At 34.2% G+C, this 26,216-nt stretch overlaps 1 protein-coding gene across 3 annotated transcripts in view; it reads right to left on the bottom strand.

Moving 5' to 3' along the window:
• Window positions 1-26,216, bottom strand: part of Fnbp1l (formin binding protein 1 like) — a 120,910-nt gene that overhangs the window by 21,773 nt on the left and 72,921 nt on the right. For all 3 annotated transcript variants that reach the window (XM_047547345.1, XM_047547348.1, XM_047547342.1), the window contains exons 3-9: window positions 22,796-22,849; window positions 21,412-21,559; window positions 20,643-20,705; window positions 7,612-7,716; window positions 4,079-4,207; window positions 2,137-2,283; window positions 85-288 (exon numbers count right to left, since the gene is read on the bottom strand). In XM_047547345.1, coding sequence (XP_047403301.1) covers window positions 85-288; window positions 2,137-2,283; window positions 4,079-4,207; window positions 7,612-7,716; window positions 20,643-20,705; window positions 21,412-21,559; window positions 22,796-22,849 — 850 coding nt within the window. The remainder of the gene's footprint in view (window positions 1-84; window positions 289-2,136; window positions 2,284-4,078; window positions 4,208-7,611; window positions 7,717-20,642; window positions 20,706-21,411; window positions 21,560-22,795; window positions 22,850-26,216) is intronic.

A 26,216-nucleotide genomic window follows, 5' to 3' on the forward strand; every position in this document is an offset into this window, starting at 1 on the left:
ATTATTATCCATTCAATACCTACATTGATTTAACTAACCTACTAAAAAGATGTGATTAGCATATAGGAATTTTATGACTTTTACCTTTGGCTTCTTTCCAAAGAGCCACAATTTGCCCTTGGCCTTTCCTACTGTGGTTTTGGCATCCACTTTCCCACTCTCCGGTTTGGATGCACTGATAGTTCCATCAGAAATGGTTCTATAAATATGCTGGCTATAATCTTCAAATGGAAAGTCTCCTGGAGGTTCAAAACCAGACTTGAAGGAGTCTACCACCATTTGAGAGTCCTATACACAAGAAACAAACTTTTTTTAACCATTTTATTTGCTCATAATACTACATTAGTTTTCAAAACTTTAACTGGTACGAGGAAACAAATACATTAAAAGAAATAATTCTATAGGAATAATCAAAGGTTTAAAGTGAATAATGCCTTCCCGTGAACTGGCAGTAAATCCTAAATATATCCAAAATATACTAACTTGAAAATAAATTACCAATTTATAAAAGTCATGAAATGTAGCTTTCCCCCTCAAAATTCATCTGATGACTACTGAACTGGCTAGGAAGACCTGACAAAAAGAATACAGAAAACAGTTCTTATCAAGTAGAAATTATGATTAGTTTCAAAGGAAAAAGACCTTTTGCTTTAAAGGATGTCTAGAAAGAAGCTGAACTTTAGAATGAAGAGCATCTAATCATTAAAGAGGTAAGTAGAAAGACTTTCATTCATCTAAAGGAGGGAAGGATAAATAAAATGTATTAAATACATTCTGTGGAATAGTAGCAGAGCAATGGGGAGATCTTAGTGCAAAAAGCAAGTGTGAAAATACAAAGTTTAATACTGTTCACCTAAAACTTAAAAACTCATGTAAGTACTATATCACCCTCTAGACATACTTATCTCTATTTGAATGTGTCACTGACGTCTTACTCTCATTTTCAAAGAGAATACTTGGTTCTTCTGCTTCCTGTTTCTGTTAGCAGCACACTTTGCCTGTCATTTAGTCAAAAGTCATCCTTAAGTCATTTCCTACTTTTGTCACTAATCTTTCCCTCAGCAATCACTTACAAAAGGGTAAGAATAAGAAGAGTCAGAGAACAGAAAGTACCTAACTTTGGATCCAGCAATATGGAAATACTAGAATTCCCAATTTAAAAAGTCAAAAATCCTCTTCATTAAACATAAGGATTCTATTAGTTGCTATAAGATGGATTCTCACTAATGCGTACTTGATAAGTTTGACAGGCTTACTGTGAACACTACAGTATGTTGTACATATATGATTCTCCTCCAACTTTCTCTTTCCTTGTACTCTGAATTTCTGCTAATCATGCTTTTTGGTTAATCAACATTTACTAAGAAACGATACTAGATTTGATTGTACTAAAATCAAGATACAATGTGATGGGATTTTATTTCCTCAAGGGAAATAAATCAAGCCATTTCCTCTACTCATAATGCCCTCTTTCCTCTTTCTCTTGGTTCATTTTTCCACATACTATTCATGTTTCTTTTTTCTTTTTTATAATACTGGAAATTGTACTACGAAGTACCAGGGCCTTACACATATACTAGGCACTGGGGGTATAGCTCTACAACTGAGCTATACCCCAAGTTCTTCCTATTTTTATTTTGAGACAGGGTCTAAGTTGCCCAGGTTGGCCTTGAACTTTCAATCCTACTCCCTCGGCCTCCTGAGGAGCTGGTATTACAGGCATATGCCACAACACCCAGCTTACCCTTGTTTCTCAATTCAGCTTAAGTACAAAATCTTGTGTTAAAGTTAACTCAGGCAACTCTAGATCTGACCACATCCTTTTCTAAACTTTCAGCTAACTAACAGTGTAATAGAACTGTAACACACAGTTTACACCTATACTCTTGGATTGATATTAAAAATTAGTGGGGAAAGGAAAAGTCTTGAAAAAAAAAAATTTTTAAGCCAGAATTTTAGCAGTTAGAATGATTCTTAGAATCCAAAAAAAGTCTAACTAACAAATTGCTTAACTTTCTTCCATAGAATATAATTTAGAACAAAATACCCATCGGATAACTCCTTTCCCAACCCATTTCATTAAACTATATACCTAAACCAAATGCACTTATTCAAAGACAATTACATAGCACTTACTCTTCTTTCATCAACTGATTTTGCTGCAAGAATCATTCCTTCCAAACATTTTGAAATGATAGGAATAACTTTGCGTTCTGAATCTGCGAATCCTCTGTAACACTCACTGAGTTTAATAGTCCTTCGTTCATCCATTTCTTGTAGTTGCTAATAAAAAGAAAATTTTAAGGAAAACTGAATGTTCTTATTCTGAACAATAGTGACCCCCAAAAAATATAATTAAAAATTTCTATCCTAATACCTTTTAAAAGTGCGATATAGCACTACTTAGTATCTGAAGTGGGGAAAAAGAGGGAGAAAGAGAAAGAGGGAAGGGAAGGAAGCAAGAAACTAACAAATCAAGGTTTTTAGTACATTCAAAAACCACGTTGTAGGGGTTTTCAAGTCTTCTAAAGGAATCCCTCTCTGGCTACCTGTTTCCTGTCCTATACCTCTCCTTTTAAATTGTTCAATCAGATTAGTTTGTTTTGTTGTTTTGTTTTTCTTGCTTCCAGGAAAGTTTCATTTTTAGAGAATATTCTGGCACTAATTTTTTTAAAGCAATTAACCTATAACATATACAAGTCTGAGACTTCTAACTCCTTAAATTAGTTCAGACACAGTGGTAATATCTGGCCAGACCAAGCATCCACAGTTGATTGTATACCAACAGGTACCCAGACCTATAGCTCAGAGTGACTACCAGAGAGTTGGGGATACATGAGGAAAAAAGTCGCATGATCAAATGTCACAGGCAATATGCTGGAACACATGAAGTACAAGTCTTTATTTATTTTTTTAATACTTTCTATTGGTCAACACTGACCTTTCTCTTTCCTAATAAGCAGCTGCACTGCTCAAGTCTTCAAACTCCCACAGCCTTCATACCACTATTCCTGTTTAATTACTTCCCAAAGCCTGGGAGTTTTAAGACCTGCATTTTCACAAAATTGCAAGACTGCTGCACAGCAAGATCTAAACAAAAGGATGTCAGACCTCAAAACACGAAAGGTAGTTCATCCAAGTTATATTCTTTCCAGCATATGAAGAGGAGAAAAGCACTGCAGAGTGATGACTGATAGGCTTGGTGCTTCGGACTAAATGACCAGAATCTGATACCCAACTCTAACTATGCTTCCATGTAATTCCACCTTGACTTACAGTTGGGGCTGACACTCTTCTTCAAGCTCTGATCTCCTAGGGATTACCTCATTTGACACTGTTTTACTAAATCTCTTTTCTTTAGTTTCTCTTCTATCTAGAAAAGGCAGCGATATAATTTAATCCTCATGAAAAGTCTAGGGTCTATACCTGTTTATTAGCTATCATTAAGTGCTGGTAGACACTGATAAGCAAGCTCAAGACCTAAATTACAATTATGATCTAACAGAGACTGAGAGGCAAACAGGCAGAAATCAGGCTAGCATTTTAGAAGACTTGAATACAATTTAGAAGATTTATTTCTGCCACCTGTATTAATGCCAATGTTTCTGGAATGCTATCAAAAAGCTACAACATCCTAATTCTAGGTGAGCATATCATAATACATAATACTTCAGTGAAATCCTCCTATGAGCTCAAAATATGTAATAATATAGTGTTAAATTTTATCTCAAAAAGTCATTGTTTTGTGAACTATTTATAACACTAATAAGAAATGTATAGGAAAATGTATGCTTTAAAAGTTAGGAAAAATTTACTTTTCAAATATATAAACAAAGAAATCGCTTATAACCATTTTTGGTGACTAGTAAATCTACAAACATACTTAAATAATCTTAAATTTCAGAGCTGGGGATATAGTTCAGTGGTAAAAAGCTTACCTAGCCTCCATGAAACCATAGATGTGATTCCCAGCACCCTGAAATATGTCCAAAAACCAAACCAAAAAAATCCTAAGTTGTATATTTAAAGTCTAACTCTTCCAACTGAAAGCAGTTAACTTCATATAGCTAAAATTTACCTTGTAAATCTGAGGAATCACTACGTAGAAATGCTTGTGTTGTTCTCCATTAAAGTTTTGTAACTGTGCTGCATATTCATTTTTATTCTCATCAGCCATATGTGTACGCAGGTTCAACTGTTGTTTGGCCTAGAGGTAAATTGGTCCAAATCATTACCACCAGCAATGAAATCATCACAATTCACTTTTCTGAAAATCATACTAAAATTAGATCATATATCTGTGGAGAAGTCAACACTTGACATCAAGAGAATAACAAAGTGATCTCTTTCAAACTATTGATATCATTTAAAGGAAATGCTTGCAGTTCTTATAGTCAGAATGGTCTCCTAACTGCAAAATCCTCCCTCTTCCTATAGTAATAGCCCTCCACCCTTGCAATAATCCATTCAAATGAAGTCTCTTCTTACAAAATCCAAATAGAAAATAAATAAATTGACAACATTATAGCTTGAACCATTATATGTTTAATCAGAGGAGGTAAAAAAACAGGTTAACATCAAAGTATTTTAGACTACTAAGTAAATTAAAAATAAAGCATTTCTTTATAACCCACTTACATGCAATTAGAATATGAAACTAAAATCACAGTCAAAGTAAATAATGATTAAAATGTGATTTTTCATTTTGAGTCAGGCACAATGCCTCACACCTGTAATCCCAGCTACTCAGAGGCTGAGGCAGGACCCTCAGCCTCTGTCTTAAACTGCTAGTTTAAGACAGTCTAGGCAACTTAGAAGGACCCTGTCTCAAAAATAAAAAACTTTAAAAAGAAAGTTAGGGATATAGGTCAGAAGAAAAGCACTTGGCTAGAATGCATGAGGCTCTGCGTTAAATCTATAATACAAATACAAAAGGAGATTTTTGAATAATGTACTATTGAACAATGGTTTCCATCTCTATAAAATCAAAGGTACTTAAATAATGCTTATTTAGGATATGATTCTGTTCTTGATTCCTTGTAGAAAGTCAAAGTAGTATTATCTACATTAATGAGATTAGAATATAAACATGAATTGTTAATTCTAGACATACTGGAGGGTTAACAAAATAAATTTCTTAACTGTACTAAAATAATAGGGAAAAAAAAACAAAGTAAGAATTGAGCTTAATCTTTTTTTTTTTTTCAGCGTTCCAAAGAGTAAATCATTTTACATGGCAGGTCTCTATAAACTGTAACATACACTGTAAATACAGTTCACTATTCTAATTCCAGTTTCTACAGATGTAGTCCCTGACCTTCTAACAGTAGTGTATAAGTAAGATCATTTTAACTTAGAAATAAACTTACCTATGGAAATAACTCGAGACCTCAGATAAGCCCTTTATGATTCATTTAATCCAAAGTATACCTGAAGATTCCAATAACTTAGTATCATGAGAGTAAACACTATAGCCCAAAGTGCTCCTATAAAAATTATATCTGAAATTCCAACCTGGAACCCTAAGTACATGTTCATTTGCCTGTTCCCCTTTCTCTTTTCACCACAAACCGTGGTGAGACAGAAAGTTGCAGATTCCCTACCCATACAACCTCAAAGTTCTGTTAGGGAAATTCCTCCAGTTCTAAGTCACTGGGTATGATTCCCAAGATCTGGGGCTGAGGCTCCAGTGCGTATACAGGACAGGGCTAGGACCTAAAACAAACGAAGACTTCCCAAATTCTTTAATAATTAAAGAAATTGCAAATAACTGAGCATAAAAAAGGAAACTTCAAACACTTAAATTCTGAATTAGAGACCAAACCAACTAGTTTGAGTATGTTGTATATGTTGCATATAGATTTCAGGATGTTTGACTAATCTCTTAAGTTATCTCTGTAGACAAAATGAAGAAGCTAAATGAAAATCCACACAAGTATCTTTAACTTGCCTAATACATATATATATACATATATATATATGTATATGTATATATATTCAAGCAATGTTTGATAATGAGTCAAAGGAGTTCTTAAGTTTAAGGAGTTAATGTCAAACTGCAAGAAGTCTCCCATGTATAAAAGTAGTGCTTTTTCAATTTTTGTGGTCCATATTTTCTTCAACTGATGATAACATACTGATCCAATTATATGTATTACATAATGCTGGAAAGGAAATTAATATAGATGACCAAAATCAGAATATGAAAACCTTAACACAGGATCAAATCTAATGATCGATAAGAAGTACATATGAATTTAAAATACTGTGTCTAAGAAAGACATTCTCATACCATTGCACATGTAAAAAGAGGGATTTCAGAAAACCATAAACTCAATGGGAGTCAATCCAAACAACATGGTTTCTCAAGTCCATATACATTTAAGTTATATTAACATAAATTTAATGCTCAGACAAGGGAGGTTGTCAAACTCAGGCTTGATTAGGCCATCTAACTTCAGAAAACTACTTTATGTGAGACATTGATAAACTGAAAGGCATCCAAAGGAAAAGAATCATAATAAAAGGTACCTCAACACTATTTCATATGTGGAATAGTTGAAGAAATGATTGTTCATCTACTATAAGTACCTAAAAAGCTTTATGAAAAAATAGATTTGATATTTTTGTATAATATTTCAGAAGTCTAAAACAGAAACATGAGTGGAGCCAATACAAGGAAATGCTAAAGCAGAAAAACAATGAGCAGACTTGCCCTGAGATTGTACATTTCCAATGACTGGGTACTCAAACTATTATTAGAAGCATAAGTTATTAAAAAATAAGGTGGAAAATATAGAAACATCATGAGTTATACTAGTAAGACAATTGCAACCTGGAATTTATATGAATTGAAGGGTTTTTTTTTTTTTAATTGGCAAAAAAAGAAATGAAAGGAAGAAAATCATTCCTCTTTTCCTTCTTCCTTTTTTCTCATTCTGATTCTTTAGGAAATCATAAACTTCAAAGGAGAAAATATATTAATGGTGGTCCTTCAGTATATACAACAATATGAAGTAATAACATTCATCTATATTTCAAAAATCCCAATATTTCAGTATTATCACTATGTCAAATGTACTAGGATATAAAGCATATAAGAATGGGAAAGGGACAGCCAAGCAGCAGCAATTACAGGGTTAATTAATTCTACCAATAACTTATACTATAACACATCTAGCCCAGAATCAGTAGTAAGATGTTCAGTTTTCCAAAGTGAGTCATGAATAAAGAGTTACTATTATGTATTTCTGACAGTTTAATCATGGTTTTTCTTCTATAAAAATAGTTGGCAAAGAACACTACTCAACCCCTTTTTACATACCCAATTGATATACCTTAGACTTACTATCCTATTTAGGAATAGGACAGAAACTGAATCTCAGTAGCAACATCCTTCCTCTACAGTTTGAAATGCAGCAAAGACATTTTAATAAATCAACACACTACCTTCTCAAACCAGTATGTAGAAAGTAAGAAAAATATTTACATATTTTAGATTTACATCCAGCATCTTTCTTGAAGAATTTCTAACACTGACACAGATAGTGTGACTTCTTTCTGTATACAAGTGATTTTTTGATGTTAAAGCTGGTGTGGAATATTTCTTACCTTTTCAACATCTGCCTTGGTTGCATTAGTATCATTATCCAATCTTTCATAGCTCTGTTGTGCTTTTTCTGCTTCTCTACATTCTCTTTCAAATTTCTTTTTACTCTGTTAAAAAAAATTAAAGTCAAAGATTTATCTCATTTAAGAAATAACTTCAAAATGTTGCCACTGAAAGAACTGCACACTGAAAGTAAAACTGTCCTTTATTTAACCAACATGTGAGCCTTAAATATCAGATATTAATTACACACTGTAAAGAAAAAAAACATAAGCATAAGTCAGTTGGTTTTTACTATGTATCTCATTTCTTGTCAATTAAAAAACCATGTATTTTGTAAGTTTTTATTATAAGCTCACCTTCAACAGATTGCTTTTGGTGTGGTGTTTGCTTCTATGCTTTTGTGGTGAGACACTAACATAACTTCAAAGTAGAAGTGTCCCTCCAAAGTGGCTTTGGGTTGTGTCAGGTGTCCCAGGAATATCATCATCCCAGACCCAGATATTTTAAAAAATTTTTATATAATTCAAATTACTAAAACTTTGTAAAAGCTATTCACAACTGAGCTATGCAATACATGTATACACACAATTTGCTTAGTTTTCAAAGCACTTAGTTTTAATTTAAGCTGCTTCCCCCAGTTGATTAAGTGTCTCCACAGTTAATTCTAATATATTAGGATTTCTACTCATTTTATTCTCTTGATTAAATCTCTCCCAAAGGCTTTTAAACTGCTTGAACTGGTTAATTGAACTGCGTTGCTGCTTCCTTGGGATTTCCGTCCCCATTACCTTGGATATTCCTTGCACCTCTCTCTTAATGGGATCTCGATATTCTACAGTTCCATACTTTCCCTTATCTAGGTTTACTTCCTCATTTGCTAGAATATATTCAGCAACAGCTTCCTGAAAAGATTTATGAGAAATAATTTTTTGAGTCTCCATGACTAAAAATACCTTTACTATCACTTTTAACTGATAAAATAAGGCTGAACTCTTAGTTGGAAACTGTTTTCTTTCAGAAATTTAGAACTACTCCACTATTTTCTGGTTTCCTATGTGACTAGCCGATCCCATTCTGGTTCCTGACCCACTGTATAACACATGTTTATTTTGTTTTGTTTTGTGTTCTCTGATGGTTGGTGGGATTTCCTTCTCCTCTATGTTCTGAAATTTTGTGAAGATAGATAGGTTTTGACACTGACCCATTGTGTTGGGCACCTGGGAAATCTTTCCATCTTAAAAGTAATGTCTATCAATTTGGAGAACATTTTCTTGACTTATTTTTGCCCATTTTCTGTGTTTTTCCCCCCCTAGGATGTAAAAATAAACCTACTAGATGAGTCCTCTAAATGTATTACATTTTCTTTTACATTTTAAACCTCTATCATTCTACTTTACTTTCTGAGAGATTTCTTCAGTCTTACCTTGTTGTTCTTTCCAGGGTTTTCATCTCTGCCATCATAAAGTTGTTGTGGTGGTGGCGGTGGTTGTTTTTAATGAGTTCCTTTTTTAATAGTACCTTTGTCTTTATTTCATGGATGTTATTGAGGTGGGGGGTAGTGGATTTTTTTTTTTTTTTTGCAGTGCTGGGGGTTGAACCCAGGGCCTTGTGCTTGCAAGGCAAGCACTCTACCAACTGAGTTATATCCCCAGTCTGGGTAGTGGAGATCGAACTCACAAGTGCTTTGCCACTGAGCTCCATACATCCTTAGTCCATTTTATTGTTTGTGCAGGATCAAGCTAAGTTGCCTGGGCCGGTCTGGAACTTGGGATCCTCTTCCCTCAACCTCCTGAGTCACTGGGATTACAGGCATGTATAACCACGGTTCGCTTCCTTATCTGTTTTTAAGTATCTTAATTTTCACTTCCTTTCATAGTCACTTGTTTCTTCTAAGGTGTCCTTTTCCTATATATTAGTTTGGGTCTCTGATGTACAGATTAGATACTTCCTTTAACTATCCGGGGATTTTTGGCTATATGTTTCTTTTTAAAAAACTAATTCAAAGTTCTATACAGGTGGTTTTTCCCTAGGAAAAAAGGAAAATAGCTTTCCTGAGGAAAATAGCTAGGTAGTTTCCTTAGAAAAAAACATAGTATCAATATCAGTAATTTTTTTGTTTCAGTTTTTCCCCTCTAGCTGGTTGATTCCCCAAAGAAGATCTTTTCCAATTTCTTGCCTGGAAAAAAAAATGCCTTGCTAAACTGTATTCTGAGGTACTCAAAAGAAAGCAAGGAATCCCACCATTTTGTATTGCCCTAACCTACTTTGTAGAACCCTTACGATGTCAATGTTTTGTTTGGGGGTTTACAAAACACTGAATAGTGCAAATTTGAATCCCAAATCTTGTGACTACAAGGTAAAAAGTGTTTAAATTTCTTATAGGAGCCAGTCAGTAAACAATCTGCACTCAAAAGGTAGTCCATATGCTGGCAGTGCAGGTGATCACAGTAGACAAATGGGGTAAACAGCAGGGGATCGATAAGCAGCAAAAAACTGCTTCACTGAGAAGCAGATATCCTCTGCTTGAAACCCCAGGTATGGAGCAACAAGGAACACAGCCTCCCTCTAGTCTGCCATCTTGGATCTCATGCATCAGGCTACTGAAGATTGGGAGGTTTGAATACTATATGACTGTTATAGTGTAGATTTTTTTTTGCTTTTCTTTTTTTTCCCCTTTTCGAAAATTTTTGGTTTTATTTTTTTACTTTTCTTGCTCTATTCTCCTTTTGTTTACCTGTTTCCTCAGTCTCTTTCTCCCTTTTCTCATGCTAACAACCAACTTCTTTTGATTACATTTTCACTCTTTCTATGAACTTCTATATACTCTTTTCCTACCCCATTAACAGTTACATCCTACACCCCTCCCCATCCTCTTTGTCCCCCATTAGAAATTGCAGACCTTATTGCAAATCTATTTGTTATACTGTAGATAATAATTGAACTCATTGTTTATTATGATAATATTGTTAACGTCTTTATAGGGGCTATTTGGCTTAGGACTGCATATTGTCTGAACTGGGTACTGCTAATATTGATCTCCCCCTTAAAGAAAAGGTTTTGGAAACACATAGAGTCACTATAAGCCTATGGCGGGGGCGGGGGGGGGATGAACTACCCCAGATCTGCACTGTTAGAGGGGAAGATACCTGAACAACATAAAAAAAAGGGGGAGAAAATTATCCAAACAAACCTAGATTCTATATTAATAGAATCCAGAGATAGCATGGTAGAAGAAATGTCAGAAAAGGACTTCAGATTATACATAATTAAAATGATTTGAGAAGCAAAGAATAAGATAAGAGAGCAAATGCAGGCAATGAATGATCACTCCAATAAGCAGTTGAAAGAGCAAAAGATCATTTCAACAAAGAGAGATTCTCCAAAAACAAACCCAAACAGAAATCCTTGAAATGAAGGAAAACAATAAACCAAATAAAAAACTCAATGAAAAGCATCACCAATAGATTAGATCACTTGGAAGACAGAACCTCAAACAATGAAGACAAAATATTTAATCTTGAAAATAAAGTTGACAAACAGAGAAGATGGTAAGAAATCATGAATGGAACTTCAAGAACTATTTAAGAATTATCAGGATTGAGGAAGGCACAGAAATACAAACCAAAGGAATGAACAACCTATTCAAGGAAATAATGTCAGAAAATTTCCCAAGCCTAACAAATGAAATGGAAAATCAAATACAAGAGGCATACAGAACACCAAATGTACAAAATCACAACATATCCACATCAAGGCACACTATAATGAAAAAGGGAAACGTACAAAATAAAGATAGGATTTTGAAGGCTTCGAGAGAAAAGCATCAGATTACATATACGGGGAAAGCAATATGGATATCAGCAGATTTCTCAGCCCAGAGCCTAAAAGCTAGAAGGGCCTGGAACAACATATTTTAAGCTCTGAAAGAACACAGTTGCCAATCAACAATCCTATACCCAGCAAAACTAACCTTTAGATTTGAAGACGTAATAAAATCCTTCCATGATAAACAAAAGTTAAAAGAATTTACAAATAGAAAGCCTGCACTACAGGATATTCTCAGCAAAATATTCCATGAGGAGGAAATGAAAAACAACAATGTAGGTCAGCAAAGTGAGAAGCTACATTAAAGCAAAAACCAATCAAAGGAGAAACCTAGTCAAGTTAAAAACCAAAAATAAGCCCAAATGACTGGGAATACAAATCATATCTCAATAATAACCCTGAATGTTAATGGCCTAAACTCATCAATCAAAAGACACAGACTGGCAAAATGGATTAAAAAGAAAGACCCCAAAGTATGATGGCTTCTAGAGACTCATCTCATAAATAAGGACATCAACAGATTAAAGGTGAAAGGATGGGAAAAAAACCTACTATGCACAAGACTCAGTAAAAAAGCAGGGGTTTCCATCCTCATATCAGATAAAGTGGACTTCAAGTCAAAGTTAGTCAGAAGGGATAAAGGACATTTCCTACTGCTTAAGGGAATCATAAATCTGGAAGACATAATGATCATACACATTTATGCCCCAAACAATGGTGCATCCATGCACATCAAACAAATCCTTCTCAATTCCAGGAATCAAACAGACCACAAAACAGTAACTCTGGGTGACTTTAACACACCACTGTCACCACTGGATAGATTTTCCAAACAAAAACTAAACAAACTCAATAATACAATAACTTAGACTTAATAGACATATGTACAATATTCCATCCATCAAGGAGTGAATACACTTTCTTCTAGCAGCACATGGAACCTTCTCTAAAATAGACCATATGTTATGCCACAAAGCAGTCCTTAGTAATGCAAAAAAAAAGATACTACCTTGTGTTCTATCAGATTATAACGGAATGAAATTAGAAATCAATGAAAAAAAAAAAAAAACACACAAACTACTCTAATACCTGTAGACAAAGTAATATGCTATTGAAAGAAGCATGAATAACAGAAAACATCAGGGAGAAGATAAAAAAAAAATTCTTAGAGGTAAATGAGAATGAGGATACAACATATCAAAATCTCTGGGACACTATGAAAGCAGTACTAAGAGGAAAATTCATTGCATGGAGCACATTCAAGAAAAGAATAAAAAGTCAACAACTAAATAACCTAACATTATATCTTGAAACCCTAGAAAAAGAACAGAACACCAAAAGTAGTAGAAGACAGGAAATAATTAAAATCAGAGCTGAAATCAATGAAATTGAATCAAAAGAAACAATTCAAAAAACTGACAAAACAAAGTTGGTTCTTTGAAAAAGTGAACAAAATAGATAAACCCTTAGCAACACTAACAAAGAGGAGAAAGAAAACTCAAATTACTAAAATTCGTGATGAAAAAGGAAATATGATGACAGACACCACTCAAATACATAGCATAGTGAGACACTACTTTGAAAATCTATACTCCAACAAAATAGAAAATCTCAAAGACATCGACAAATTTCTAGAGACATAATGATCCTCCCAAACTGAACCAGTACATACACAATTTAAACAGATCAATATTAAGCAATGAAATAGAAGCAGCCATCAAAAGCCTACCAACCAAGAAAAGCCCAGGACCAGATGGATCCTCAGTCGAGTTCTACAAGACCTTCAAGGAAGAACTCATTCCAATACTCCTCAAAGTATTCCATGAATTAGAAAAGGAGGGAACCCTTACCAAAACCAGACAAAGACACATCAAGGAAAGGAAATTTTAGACCGATATCTCTGATGAATATAGATGCAAAAAGCCTTCACAAAATCCTGGCAAATTGCATATAAAAATATATTAAGAAGATAGTGCACCACAATTAAGTGGGGTTCATCCCAGGAATGCAAGGTTGGTTCAACATCCAGAAATCAATAAATGTAATTAATCACATCAATAGACTTAACGTTAAGAATCATATGATTATTTCAATTGAGGCAGAGAAAGTGTTTGACAAAATACAACACCTGTTCATGCTCAAAACACTAGAAAAATAGGGACAATAGGAACATAGCTCAACATTGTAAAGGCTATTCATGCTAAGCCCACGGCCAACATCATTCTTAATGGAGAAAAACTGAAAGCATTTCCTTTTTAATGGAACAAGACAGGGATGCCCTCTTTCACCACTTCTATTCAACATCGTCCTTGAAATACTAGCCAGAGTAATTAGACAGACCAAAGAAATTAAAGGGATACAAATAGGAAAAGAGGAACTCAAGCTGTCACTATTTGCTGATTACATGATTCTGTATTTAGAGGATCCAAAAAACTCCATCAGGAAACTTCTAGACCTCATAAATGAATTCAGCAATATAGCAGGATATAAAATCAAGATGCACAAATTTAAAGCATTTTTATTCATAAGTGATGAAACGTCTGAAAGGGAAATGAGGAAAACAACTCTGTTCACAATAGCCTCAAAAAATAAATAAATAAATAAAATATTTGGGAATCAATCTAATCAAAGAAGTAAAAGATGTCTACCATGAAAACTACAGAACATTAAAGAAAGAAAATGAAGAAGACCTTAGAAGATGGAAAGATCTCCCATGTTCTTGGATAGGAAGAATTAATATTATCAAAATGGCCATACTTCCAAGGTGCTATACAGATTTAATGCAATTCCAATTAAAATCCCAATGCCATTTCTCATAGAAATAGAGAAAGCAATCATGAAATTCATCTGGAAGAACAAAAGACCCAGAATAGCCAAAGCAATCCTGAGAAGGAAGAGTGATGCAGGAGGTATCACTATACCAGACCTTAAACTCTAGTATAGAGCAATAGTAACAAAACAGCATGGTATTGGCACCAAAATAGACAGGTAGATGAATGGTACAGGATAGAAGACACAGAGACATACCCACATAAGTACAGTTATCTCATACTAGACAAAGGTGCCAAAAACTTACAATGGAGAAAAAATAGCCTCTTCAACAAATGGGACTGGCAAAACTGGAAATCCATATGCAGTAAAATGAAATTAAACCCCTATCTCTCACCCCATACAAAACTCAACTCAAAATGGATCAAGGATCTAGGAATTAGGCCCAAGACCGAAGTTCACCAATAGAAGAAAAATGTAGACCCAAAGCTCCATCATGTTGGTGTAGAACCAGACTTCCTTAATGGGATCCCCATAGAGCAAGAAATAATGCAAGAATCAATAAATGGGGGCTGGGGAAATAGCTTAGTCAGTAGAGTGCTTGCCTTGCAAGCACAAGGCCCTGGGTTTAATCCCCAGCACCTCAAAAAATAAATAAATAAATAAAATAAAATAAATGGGATAGATTCAAACTAAAAAGTTTTTTCTCAGCAAAGGATACAATCAATAATTCGAAAAGAGATTCTACAGAGTGGGAGAAAATCTTTTTCCACCCACACCTCAGACAAAGCACTAAACTCCAAAGTTTATAAAGAACTTAAAAAAATTTACACCAAAAATACAAAGAACCCAATCAGTAAATGGGCTAAGGAACTGGGTAGGCACTTCACAGAAGAAGATATACAGGTGATCAACAAACATATGAAGAAGTGTTCATCATCCCTAGTAATTAGAGAAATGCAAATTAAAACCACCCTAAGATTTCATCTAACTCCAATTAGAATGGCTATTATCAAGAACACAAGCAATAATAAGTGTTGGTGTGGATGTGGGGAAAAAGGCACACTCATACATTGCTGGTGGAGGTGCAAACTGGTGCATCCACTCTGTAAAGCAGTATGGAGATTCCTCAGAAAGTTTGGAATGGAACCACCATTTGACACAGCTATCCCACTCCTAGGTTTATACCCAAAAGACTTAAAATCAACATACTACAGTGATGCAGCCACATCAATATTCATAGCAGCTCAATTCACATGAGCTAGACTGTGGAACCAATCGAGATGCCCCTCTGATGAATGGATAAAGAACCGTGGTATATATAAATAATGGAATATTACTCAGCCATAAAGAAGAATAAAATTATGGCATTTGCTGGTAAATGGATGAAGTTGGAAAATATCATGCTAAGTGAAATAGGTCAAGCCCAAAAAACCAAAGGTTGAATGTTTTCTCTGATAAGTGGATGATGATATATAACGAGGGGGGGCGTCCACAGGGGGAAGAGAAAAATGAAGGAACTTTGGATGGTAGAGAGGAAAATGGGGTGGGAGGGATGGGGGATGGAAAGTAGAACGAAACAGTATTACCCTACATATACTTATGATTACATGAATGGTGTGAATCTACATTGTGTACAACCACAGAAATGAAAAGTTGTACCCCATTTGTGCACAATGAATCAAAATGCAGTCTGTAAAAATTTTTTTTTAATTAATAAAAAAAATTATAACCTGGGGACAAAATAGTCTCCCCTTTTTAAGATCTGCCCTATTTGGTCAAGAGATACTTCTGGGTGCAGCCCTGCCTGTTACCCACAGAGCTAAAATACAAGGGCCTCCCTGAGTTCCCATGCATTCAAGCACCTGTCTTGACTCTGCTGATTTCTAGAGAGAGGTTCCTAACAATCTCTGATCAGGACAAACTTCATTAACCAGAGTGCCCTAGATACACAGGTATATAAAGAAAGAGTCTCTAGGTACAATTGCCCTAGATACACAGGTATAAAGAGAGTCTCTGGGTACAATTGACAGTAGAGAACTCACTTAAGATTGATGGCACTATGATGGTGATAAGGGAAACTGGTCAAACAACAGTAACCTGAGTTGTTCAAGAATAATAACCCTTGAGTGCAAACTGGAAGAAAAAACAGATTTAATGCACAGTTTTTTAAATAGGCTATACTGTCTGATTCCTCTCCTGCGATAAAATTTATGGTGTAAATTAAATGTACAGATAACAAAACGATCCCAAAATTAACACCTCCATTTGCAAGTGCCTTCCAGGAAAAGCAAACAAGAACCTGCTCTGCTGGAGGTCTCCTAGGAGTGAGTGAGGCCTTTAGGCCAAAGGGACCCTAAGATTGGTGATCCATGTTATGTAACCAAGATTGGTTTAGGAGGAAATAACTTGTCCCAGGGAAAATAATAATAATAATAATAATAATAATAATAATAATAATAATAATAATAACCCCTTAAGAAAGAGGAACTCATTCTCTTCGGGATAGTTGTTTAAATTGTACAACGAGTCAGATTTGCACATATCCTTCCCTCCGTCTTCTGCCTGTTAAAAAAACCTCACACTGATGAGGGTCAATTTGTGTAAGACTTGAGAGTTACTAAATATTAACTGCTTTAAGATTTTTCTTTGTCAGAGAAACAGATGACTTAAGATCTTGACCATGCTTATTTTCATGAATAACCTAAATATATGTGACTTGAGATATGTATACATCTGAAACTAAATGTTTGCCTGAGCCTTATCTAAATGTTCTATAAAAGTTCATAAAATGAAAGTTCATTTAGTTTAAGCAATAAGTGCTATTTTATATATTGCACCAGGCATAAAAGGCAACACTGCCATTTAAAAAAAACTGACAAAAAAATATATATATTTTCTTACAGGATACCTCCCGTCCTTTGAACTTCAGAGATAAGTTTTTCTGGTATCTTCCTTGGCTGGTGGGCAGAGATAATTTTAGACTACCTTTCATTAATCCTTCAAAGGTTCAAATTTACTAAGTTTGTCAGTTTCAACTCTCTACAATATACAGAGCTAAAAACCTAATTTTGTCCTTTGTAAGTATTAAAACCCAAACCTCAGCAAGTGCCAGGTCCAATCAACCACTGTACCCCAAAATCCCTGTCCCCATTTTTCCAAATGCCACTGTTTCAACTCATATACCTATTGCTCTGGCTTTGTTACCTATGTTCCTAGTAGTTAAGAGATCCCCTCCCCATCTTTATTTTGCAGTACTAGTGTTGAATCCAGAAGCGGAAGTACTTACCACTGAGTTCTATCTCCAATCCTTTTTTATTTTGAGACAGGGTCTCACTAAGTTGCTAAGACTGACCTCAAACTCGTAATCTTCCTGTCTCAGTCTTCCAAGTCAGTGGGATTACAGTGGTGTGCCACCGCACCTGGCAAAGATTCCCCTTTCTTTCAAGTACCTAAGAGCTTACAACACAATTTTTAAAAATAACTATTATTATCTACATATTTGTAGCTAAAAGGTTTCTGAGTCAGCTCAGTTTGACATATACTTAGAACCAGACATACCTCATAATTTACATCCAGTTAATGTGTTCCAAAAATTTTTACAAAATTCTTTAAATGTAGTCCTTACTTAGTGTTTTGATTAGTATGAGACCCCCAAATGATATACCTCAATTTATCCAAAGCACACAAAAACACCTGGTTGTGCACAATAAACAATGTCACTTTCCTATGAAAACTGATTAAATTTACATATTTAATTCTCTGAAATTCATTTTCAGAGTTGTTTTTTGAATTAAGTAACTATGGGCTACTAATTTTGGTACAAACTGAGGCTATTTATATACAGTTTTTAAACATTAAGTGCCTTTTCTGTAGGAAAACATATATGTAATAATTTTTTTTACAATAGCAAAACATTCATTAGTACAACAATAGTATATCATTATATAGGACAATACTCCAGAAAAGAATGCTCACTACATTTCGTGACAGATTGAAAACAACCACTTCTACTCCCCTACCCTGGCAGAACCTACATCCCAATATAGAGGTCAAAAATAGCTGTTCTATCTCAGCCTTCCCACTGCTAGGGCATGGGCATGTAAATTAATCTTGTCAAAGGCACCCACCCAAGAGGAAGTGTGCTGGGGGTTTTCTAGAAGTTTTATTTCCATGACAAAAAGGAACAGTTGAAAAACAAATGTTCCCTTTCTCGTGGGCACCTCCAAAGACAGTATGGTATTTGGCTGCTTAAACCAACTTTTGACCATAAAGGAACATGGCTGAAGAAAAGAGCCAGGCAGGGGTTGTGGCTCAGTTTTAGCATGCTTGCCTAGCGTGCTAGAGGCCCTGGGTTTGATCCTTAGCACCACATAAAAATAAGATAAAGGTATTAAAAAAATTTTTTTTAAATAAATAAATAAATAAAGGAAAGAAAGAGCCAATGTGTAAGATGGCAAACTGCAGAGATAGGACACGCAGCCTTGGTGACAATATGAAATACTGACCAACTCTGGAACTACTCCATTTCTGAGTTGTTCTCATAAACGTTTATTCTCTCTTATTGGAAGCCACCTGAAATGATGGACTTGGCAACTGTGACACTTTATTTTCTTAATCTCTAACCTTATTCCTTCAAGATATCCTCACTCTCTTCTGCCCTCTTCTTAAATTCCAATATTGTCTATTTTGTTTATCCCAGGGTTAATAATTAATTACCTTTTAATTTTTTCCCTCAATTTTCAATACTATTCAACCTATTTCCCCCAGTTCTTCAAATCTCTCAATTATTTCAAATAGGTTAAAAATTCTACAATTTCATTTTCTTGACTAAACAGGAAGATCCAGAACTAGGAAACAGAACATACTATATTTGTAGCTACGTATTAAACAAATTACAAATTACATTTTCTCAATCTCCATTACTGGACTGAAGGTTAAACAAAAGAAAGAACCATGCCATATCCACTTTTGCACATCCAAAGCCCAGAACACGTAATGGATATATGTAATAAACATGAGGAGGGTTGAAATCACTTTTGCAGTATTGCTAACGCCTTGAAGTGTTTTTTATGCTTCTTTCATACTTAGGACCTCTGTAACTTTTGCTTAAAGGCAAGTCAGCAAATATTATCAACAATGATTTATGCTAACACCACTTTTTAAAGGATCCAATATCCACTGAGTGTAGGAGTCTATTATACATATACGTACATTCATTAGGTAGCAGCTACACTAAGGATGCTAGTTGAAGGCAGTTTAAAATTTAATCAATGAAAACACTCCCTAAAAGTCTTGCTGAAAGCAATCAGGAAGAAAATGAAAACAGACTATTATTATACCTAAGAATTCTCAATCAGCACTTTTGATAGAATTTTTTAATCTGTGACAGTTACATGGTAGAAACTTAATCTAAGCTTTGAATGTGTGTTTTTAAAAGCAAAAGAAAGGGGTTGGGGATATAGCTTAGTGGTAATGTGCTTGCTAATAAGTATGAGGCGCTGGGTCCAATCTATAGCACTACAAAACAAACCAAAAAACCATAAAAGGAAAGAAAAACAGAAGATACCACAAATATATACATGAATTTTTAAAATCTCCATCTTAAAGTCCTTTTGCTAACAACCACAGACTAAAGAGATTAACTTAACATGATGAACTTCCTTCAGCATAATTCTCAAGGAAATTCATTTATTCATCAAAAAAATATGCTGGTAAAGAGTGAGCTGCTTGATAACTTGAAGGGTCAAATAAAATATACTATAAAACATTATTTAATATTGTGCTACAGTGTTTCATGTAGACATCTTATTTTTCAAATTACTGTATATCAGAAACCTTAAAAAAAAACACACTAGTGAGTACCTTGGGAAAACTCTAAATTATTATGCTTTCATAATTTTGCCTTTTAAGTATTTTTATACCATAATGTGATGGTTACTTACCAGCAGCCCAATATTAAGAGCATTTATAGAATTACAGAATCACTGAGCTGGAAGAAAAACTTACATAATCTAGTTCACTCTCTTCATTTTTCATGATAAAAATAAGTCAAGAGAATCAAGTGCTAAGAAAAGGTAGAACCAGAGTCTTCATTCCCTCAGTCTCAGTCAAATGGTCTTCCAAGACATGTCACTATTTCTCTACTTATTCTATCCTCTATTAATATTTTATAATAAATACACAAAGTCCAAAAGAATCTCCCTAAATATTTACAATGATATTAAGGTTAGTTTATACAAGTATAGAATCTCATGGGGGGAGGAAACAAAATGATCTCACATTCTCTATATTTTACTGGCTATTATTCAACAAAACAACTATCAAATTATGAGTAATGCAATGAGAAATATTAAACTCAAATAGATGTAAAGCATAACAGACTTCAGGGTAATCTAGTCTACAAAACTATAACAACTAAAACACTGAAACTCACATTATCCATCTGTTTCCAGCACATGTCAAGGTATTGCTGAGCTTTTCGTCCTTCTTGGAGATGCTAAAGATTATAAATACCACCAAAAAACAAACAAAACAAACAAAAATGATTACATTTAAGCACTAAATAAATTCTATTATCCCCAAAAGGCTTTTCACTTTATTTTTCTCCCGAGGTATTAATTACATAATTTTATCAAGACTCAGGAAGACAGTAAAGAAAAATTCTCTTAAAATACACTTTATAGAATACTATGATTGTCTTCAGTAGGAATTAACAAAGGTTTTCTATATAAGGTCAGACAATATTTTAGGTTTGCAAGCCATAGGGTCTCCCCTACAAATACTCAACTCTACCAATATAATACTAATGTGGCCAGAGACAATTGGTATTGACTATGAATGTTAGTCTATTCCAATAAAATTTTATAAATGTTGAAACTTAAATTCGATGAAATTTTCACATGCTATAAAATATTTATTCTAATTCTTTATCAACCATCTAAAGATACAAAAACCATTCTTAGTTTATGCAAACTAGAAAACAAAAATAGACAGTAGGCTAGATTTGGTCCATGGGCTATCATATGCCAAATTTTAATCTTAACTCCAAAAGGATCACAAATAAGCAAGAATAACTTGCAATAATTTTTAGCTACAAGAAATTTAATAGAAAATCAGTTTGTGCTGAAAACAGGTTTTTTGAAAAACGAAGTATTTCTGTGAAAATATTTCATAAACTATTATAATTGGATAAAAATAGTTACCATCTTTCTTTCAGTTTTCAGATCGTGAGCATATCTCATTAATTCACCATAAACTCTGTGCGCCATTTCTTCTGCTACTACCTCTCGCTGTCCTGCATAGTCATTTAACTCATTAAGGATGTTAAAAAAGGCTATGCACGAGGTAAACCTGGCAAAAACATATTAAAAGTGGTGAATATATTTTTAACTTGCACTACAAATGTTTTTGTAAGGTATGAATTGAGCCTAACACTTGACAAATTTTAACACACTCAACCTAAAATGAAAATACTAGTTCTAAAATTAACTCCATATGGGATGAATCCTGCATTAAGCCCAAATTGTACAGTGTTTGTATATCTTCAAGTAGCCTTTAAGTTATAAATAAAGGGATATTTGGAATTGAAAAATAATAAGAATACTACCTGCAGACTCTTTTGGCATAGTGGAATCTCTTAGGTTGCCAACTGACTGGCCTGAGCTTGGGAATGAACTTGGTTGGATTCCTAGGCTTGGCAGCTGAACCTGTTGCAGAGATGATGCACTTGCTCTCGAGGACAGAACCTGCCAATCATACCACTCAAATGCATCTCGATGGCTGATCTACAGAACAACTTTGCTAGCAGCTCTGGATACAGCTGCCTGTATGCCTGCCCACATCCTGAATGGAAGTGAAGAGCCATTATGGTTGGCATCAAAGAGGGGTAGAAGGGTCAAAAATAAGGGTAAGAATGTGTGTGAAGGGAAGGAGAGAGACAAAGAGAACCACTATTAAAATGTATACATCTACTTTAAACACAGGAAGGAATACTCTCTTATGGCTTAAAGATGACAGTTCAGATAGGGCTCTATTAATAGCAAACTTGAGAATCCTAATGAGTGTGACAACTTGACACAAAGTTGTTTGTTAAGTTCCTATCTTTTTGTTTCCGCATTTTGTAGCCATCCACATATTCCTGTTTAAGGCTGGCAAAAATCTCCAAGTAATTCCTAGCCTTTTCAGAGTTCAAAAATTACCCTCAAAATCTCCTCTCTTTCCTTATACCTTTAAACCAACAAGCCAAATGTATTACTATCTGTAAAAGATCATCTAAAAGCTGACAACTACAAAATAATGTATTGGGGTGGGTGGGACGCTCTCTTTTGATTCAAGTGGAGCCCTAGTTTACAGTTTACCTGGAAATCCTCTCCAACTATTCTAGAAAACTGTTGATCAAGTCCACTAACGTATTTATAAGATAAACAGCAGTAGTTTCTGCTTTCATAAACACTGATTTTCTTATTAAAACAAACTTTAAAAATAACTTCATAAAAAAACAGCATATTTTAGTGAAAACGTGGTTGTTTTGTTTTTGTTTTTGTTTTTAATTTAAATGTGCAATTAATTAACTAGTATATAATTTACCTTGGCTCTTCATCTTTGGATGACCGTTTGGGACAGTACTTCTTAACCAGATTCCTATAGGAAGAAGATTTTTTTAAATGTATACACAATACAGTTGTTGAAATTAAAATACTTTAGAACTTTCCCAATTTCATTAAAAATTTCATGACAAAACCAATTAAACCAGTAAAATCACCATTTACTATCAAACATAATATACAATCTTACTTACATTTTGTTCTTATAATACTGCTAACTGTAGAAAAGCAGTTTATTTATTTTATATAATAGTAACAATTTGATTGTAATCAAATAACAGCATAAGAAAAAGTATTCAGTAGTACAACTGAGTAGTGGCACAAAGACACATTTCAAAGAAATACTATTTGTCACTCTTTTGTTTTGCAAATCAGCAATTTAAACACTAAGGTAAAATGTAAGCAGATGTTGATTCTTCCGCCATAAACTTATTTTTATAAACTTATTTCCTCCAAAACTCTTATTTTTATATGAAAATCACCCCTTAATTGGCAAATAAATTCATTAGATTGTGACTTGTAATTATCTCTTGCATCTATATCTGTTCTCAACATTCTTAGAACTAAAATGCTACCTTACTTCATCTTTATGAAATCAGCAGCAGACTAGTACATGGACTCCCCAGATAGACAGGACTATATGGATTTGAATCCTGGCTATTTACCATAGTGTATATATGATCTTGGGCAATTTATTTAATTTCTCTGTGCCCTACTTTCCTAAAAACATTGTCAATAGTTATCTACATCATAGATTTATGAGAATTAAATAAGATAAGGTATTTACTACAGTGCTTTATGCCTCAAGGTATGGTACGTGAGTCATTGAGGGTACGCAGATTCTCTGAAGAGTAATTTTTTGCCTGTTGAATCTAATAATAATAAAAAGTCAGGGCCTGTATTTGTATGTCTCTTTTTATGTCACTTTCCTAGTATTTAATTCTTATTGTATTTTATATAAGCCTAAGTATACAAATACATTGGGAACTAAAAAGAAACTGGTCAATCACTGCCAAGAATTTGAGATGCACTGCTTTAAACCTTAAGCACTTTAAAAAATAAATGGTCCTACTGTTTCTCAAATTTATCACTGTCTTAATTATTTTCAGATTTGTATCACTTCATCCCACTTATTCAATTCAGTTTATTCATTCCACAATTGGTACTATGCAATCTACTAGGCACATCAGAAATCAGTGTACCCATACTTAAGAGATACTCATGAAAGAAAACAGATTTATACCAATAATTACAATATACAGTGTGATAAGGGCAATGATAAAGGTCCTATGACAGAAAAGGAAGACCTACACCCAAAGAGGGGTAGATAAAAAAAAAAAAAAAAAAAAAAAAAAAGACAGTGAGTTCAGATCAACATATACTGAGCTCTTTCCATCAAGAAACCCATAGCCGTCTTAGTTGTAAAGTAAGATACAGGATGACAGTTATGAGGACTTGCAAGTATTTTTTTTTTCAAAAGATTTGTTAATATTTAACAGATTCTTCCATTAGTACATGTATATAATTTATAATTAACTGTATAGGTACATGCTCATCTTTCACACATAAGCAATAAAAAGTTCAGAGATCACTGGCCTAGAGAAATTAAATACACACACACAAACATTTATATAAATAGCATCATGTGGAAAGGACAATAGAGGGATGTGCAGAGGGGCTTCCCCAGAGAAGGAAAACTAAAATTTCTGATTCCCTGACTAAAGAGATGAACAAGAATTGGGGAACTAGAAAACACTAGGGGAATTCTTTTTTTCTTTCTTTTTTTGCTATTTTTTTAGTTGTCAATGAAACTTTATTTGATTGATGTATTTATATATGGTGCTGAGAATCGAACCCAATGAGTGCCTCATACATGCCAGGCAAGCACCATACCACTGAGCCACAACCCCATCGCCACTAGGGGAATTCTAAGCAGAGAAAATCTAATAAGCAAAGGCAAGGAAATAAGGAAAAAAACAAACAATCAAATATGACATTTATGAAAAACAAGCAGTAGGTTTAACATTGCTGGAACATCAAATATAAGCCAGAGAACGACAGTGAGGTTAGAAAGATAGATGAGGAGAACAAAGCAAAGGTCCTTCTAAATCATATTAAGGAATTCTAACTAAATATTCCTAACCAGTGGTTCTTAATTATGGTTACCTAAAACACCCAAAAATCACTACTGTGGATGAATAATTCACCCAAACATCAGCAAAGCTACTATGTACTATATATTATTTCAGGTATTAGGTTAACTAAAAGGGAAATTAGTAATTGTGTATAAGCTACAGTCCTTTTTAAATGGGAACTCAAAAGGGAAGATGAGGAGGAAATGATGAATACGAGATAATTATAATAAGCAAATCCGCAGGGAAATAGATTAGTGGTTGCCCATTCCTGGAGAAGGAGGAAATGACTGCTAAAGGATACCAGGTTTCTTCTGGGGATGATTAAAATGTTCTAAAATTAAACAGTGGTGGTGACTGCATAACTATATGAATATACTTTAAAAACCTGAATTGTATACTCTTAAAGGGTAAATTATATTATATGTGAAATACAGCTGCTATAGAATGAGAAATGACTATTGGGTAGACGGTCCATCTGCCACGGGTCTTAAATTCAGTAAGTCTAAAATGGAATTTATCTTCTTTTACAAAACTTATTAATATCTCACATTAATGGAACCACCATCCATCTAGAGTATAGACATTTAAGCCCAAAATGTGACAATCATCCTATACTTTCTCAAGTTTCTCCCACCTTAAGGTGTTGAAGTCCTATAGATTCTATTTCCTACCAAGTCAACTTTTTTAAAAGGATAGTTTTTTATAATAAAAAGGGAAACAATTACACAAGAAGTTTCTTCCTCTTTTCACCTTTTTATTCCTTTGATACAACTGCATGAGGATGAGACACTTAAAGCTACTGCAATATCTCATAACAAAGAGGGAGACAATCAAGGGATTCATGAAAATGTCCTGTCATGAAGCTCTGTAGAACCCTCTACTTCCAAACGTTTTGTTATGTGAGAAGCCTGTTACTTACAGTTGAATGTTTCTCACTGACACTATAAAACTTTTAAATAAAAATGACCAAAACAGAAATGGAGTAAAAACTGGAACTCTGAATAAATATCTGGGTTCAAGATCCAAATGTGAAAGACAACATCCATGAAGACAATAAAAACAAGAGCTACCATCTATTATTTCTCAATCTTTATACTAAACACTATACATCTCCCTCCTCAACCACTCTTTTTTTTTTTTTTTTTTTTTTGAGGTAGTGGGGTAGTGACACTCTACCACGGAGTTACATCCCAAGGTCCTTCCTCTTATTTATTTATTTTGAGATAGGGTTCTTAAGTTGCAGAGGCTGGCCTCAAACTTGTGATTTTT

The sequence above is a fragment of the Sciurus carolinensis genome, chromosome 1 (genome assembly GCF_902686445.1).
Source record: "Sciurus carolinensis chromosome 1, mSciCar1.2, whole genome shotgun sequence".
Taxonomy (NCBI): domain Eukaryota; kingdom Metazoa; phylum Chordata; class Mammalia; order Rodentia; family Sciuridae; genus Sciurus; species Sciurus carolinensis.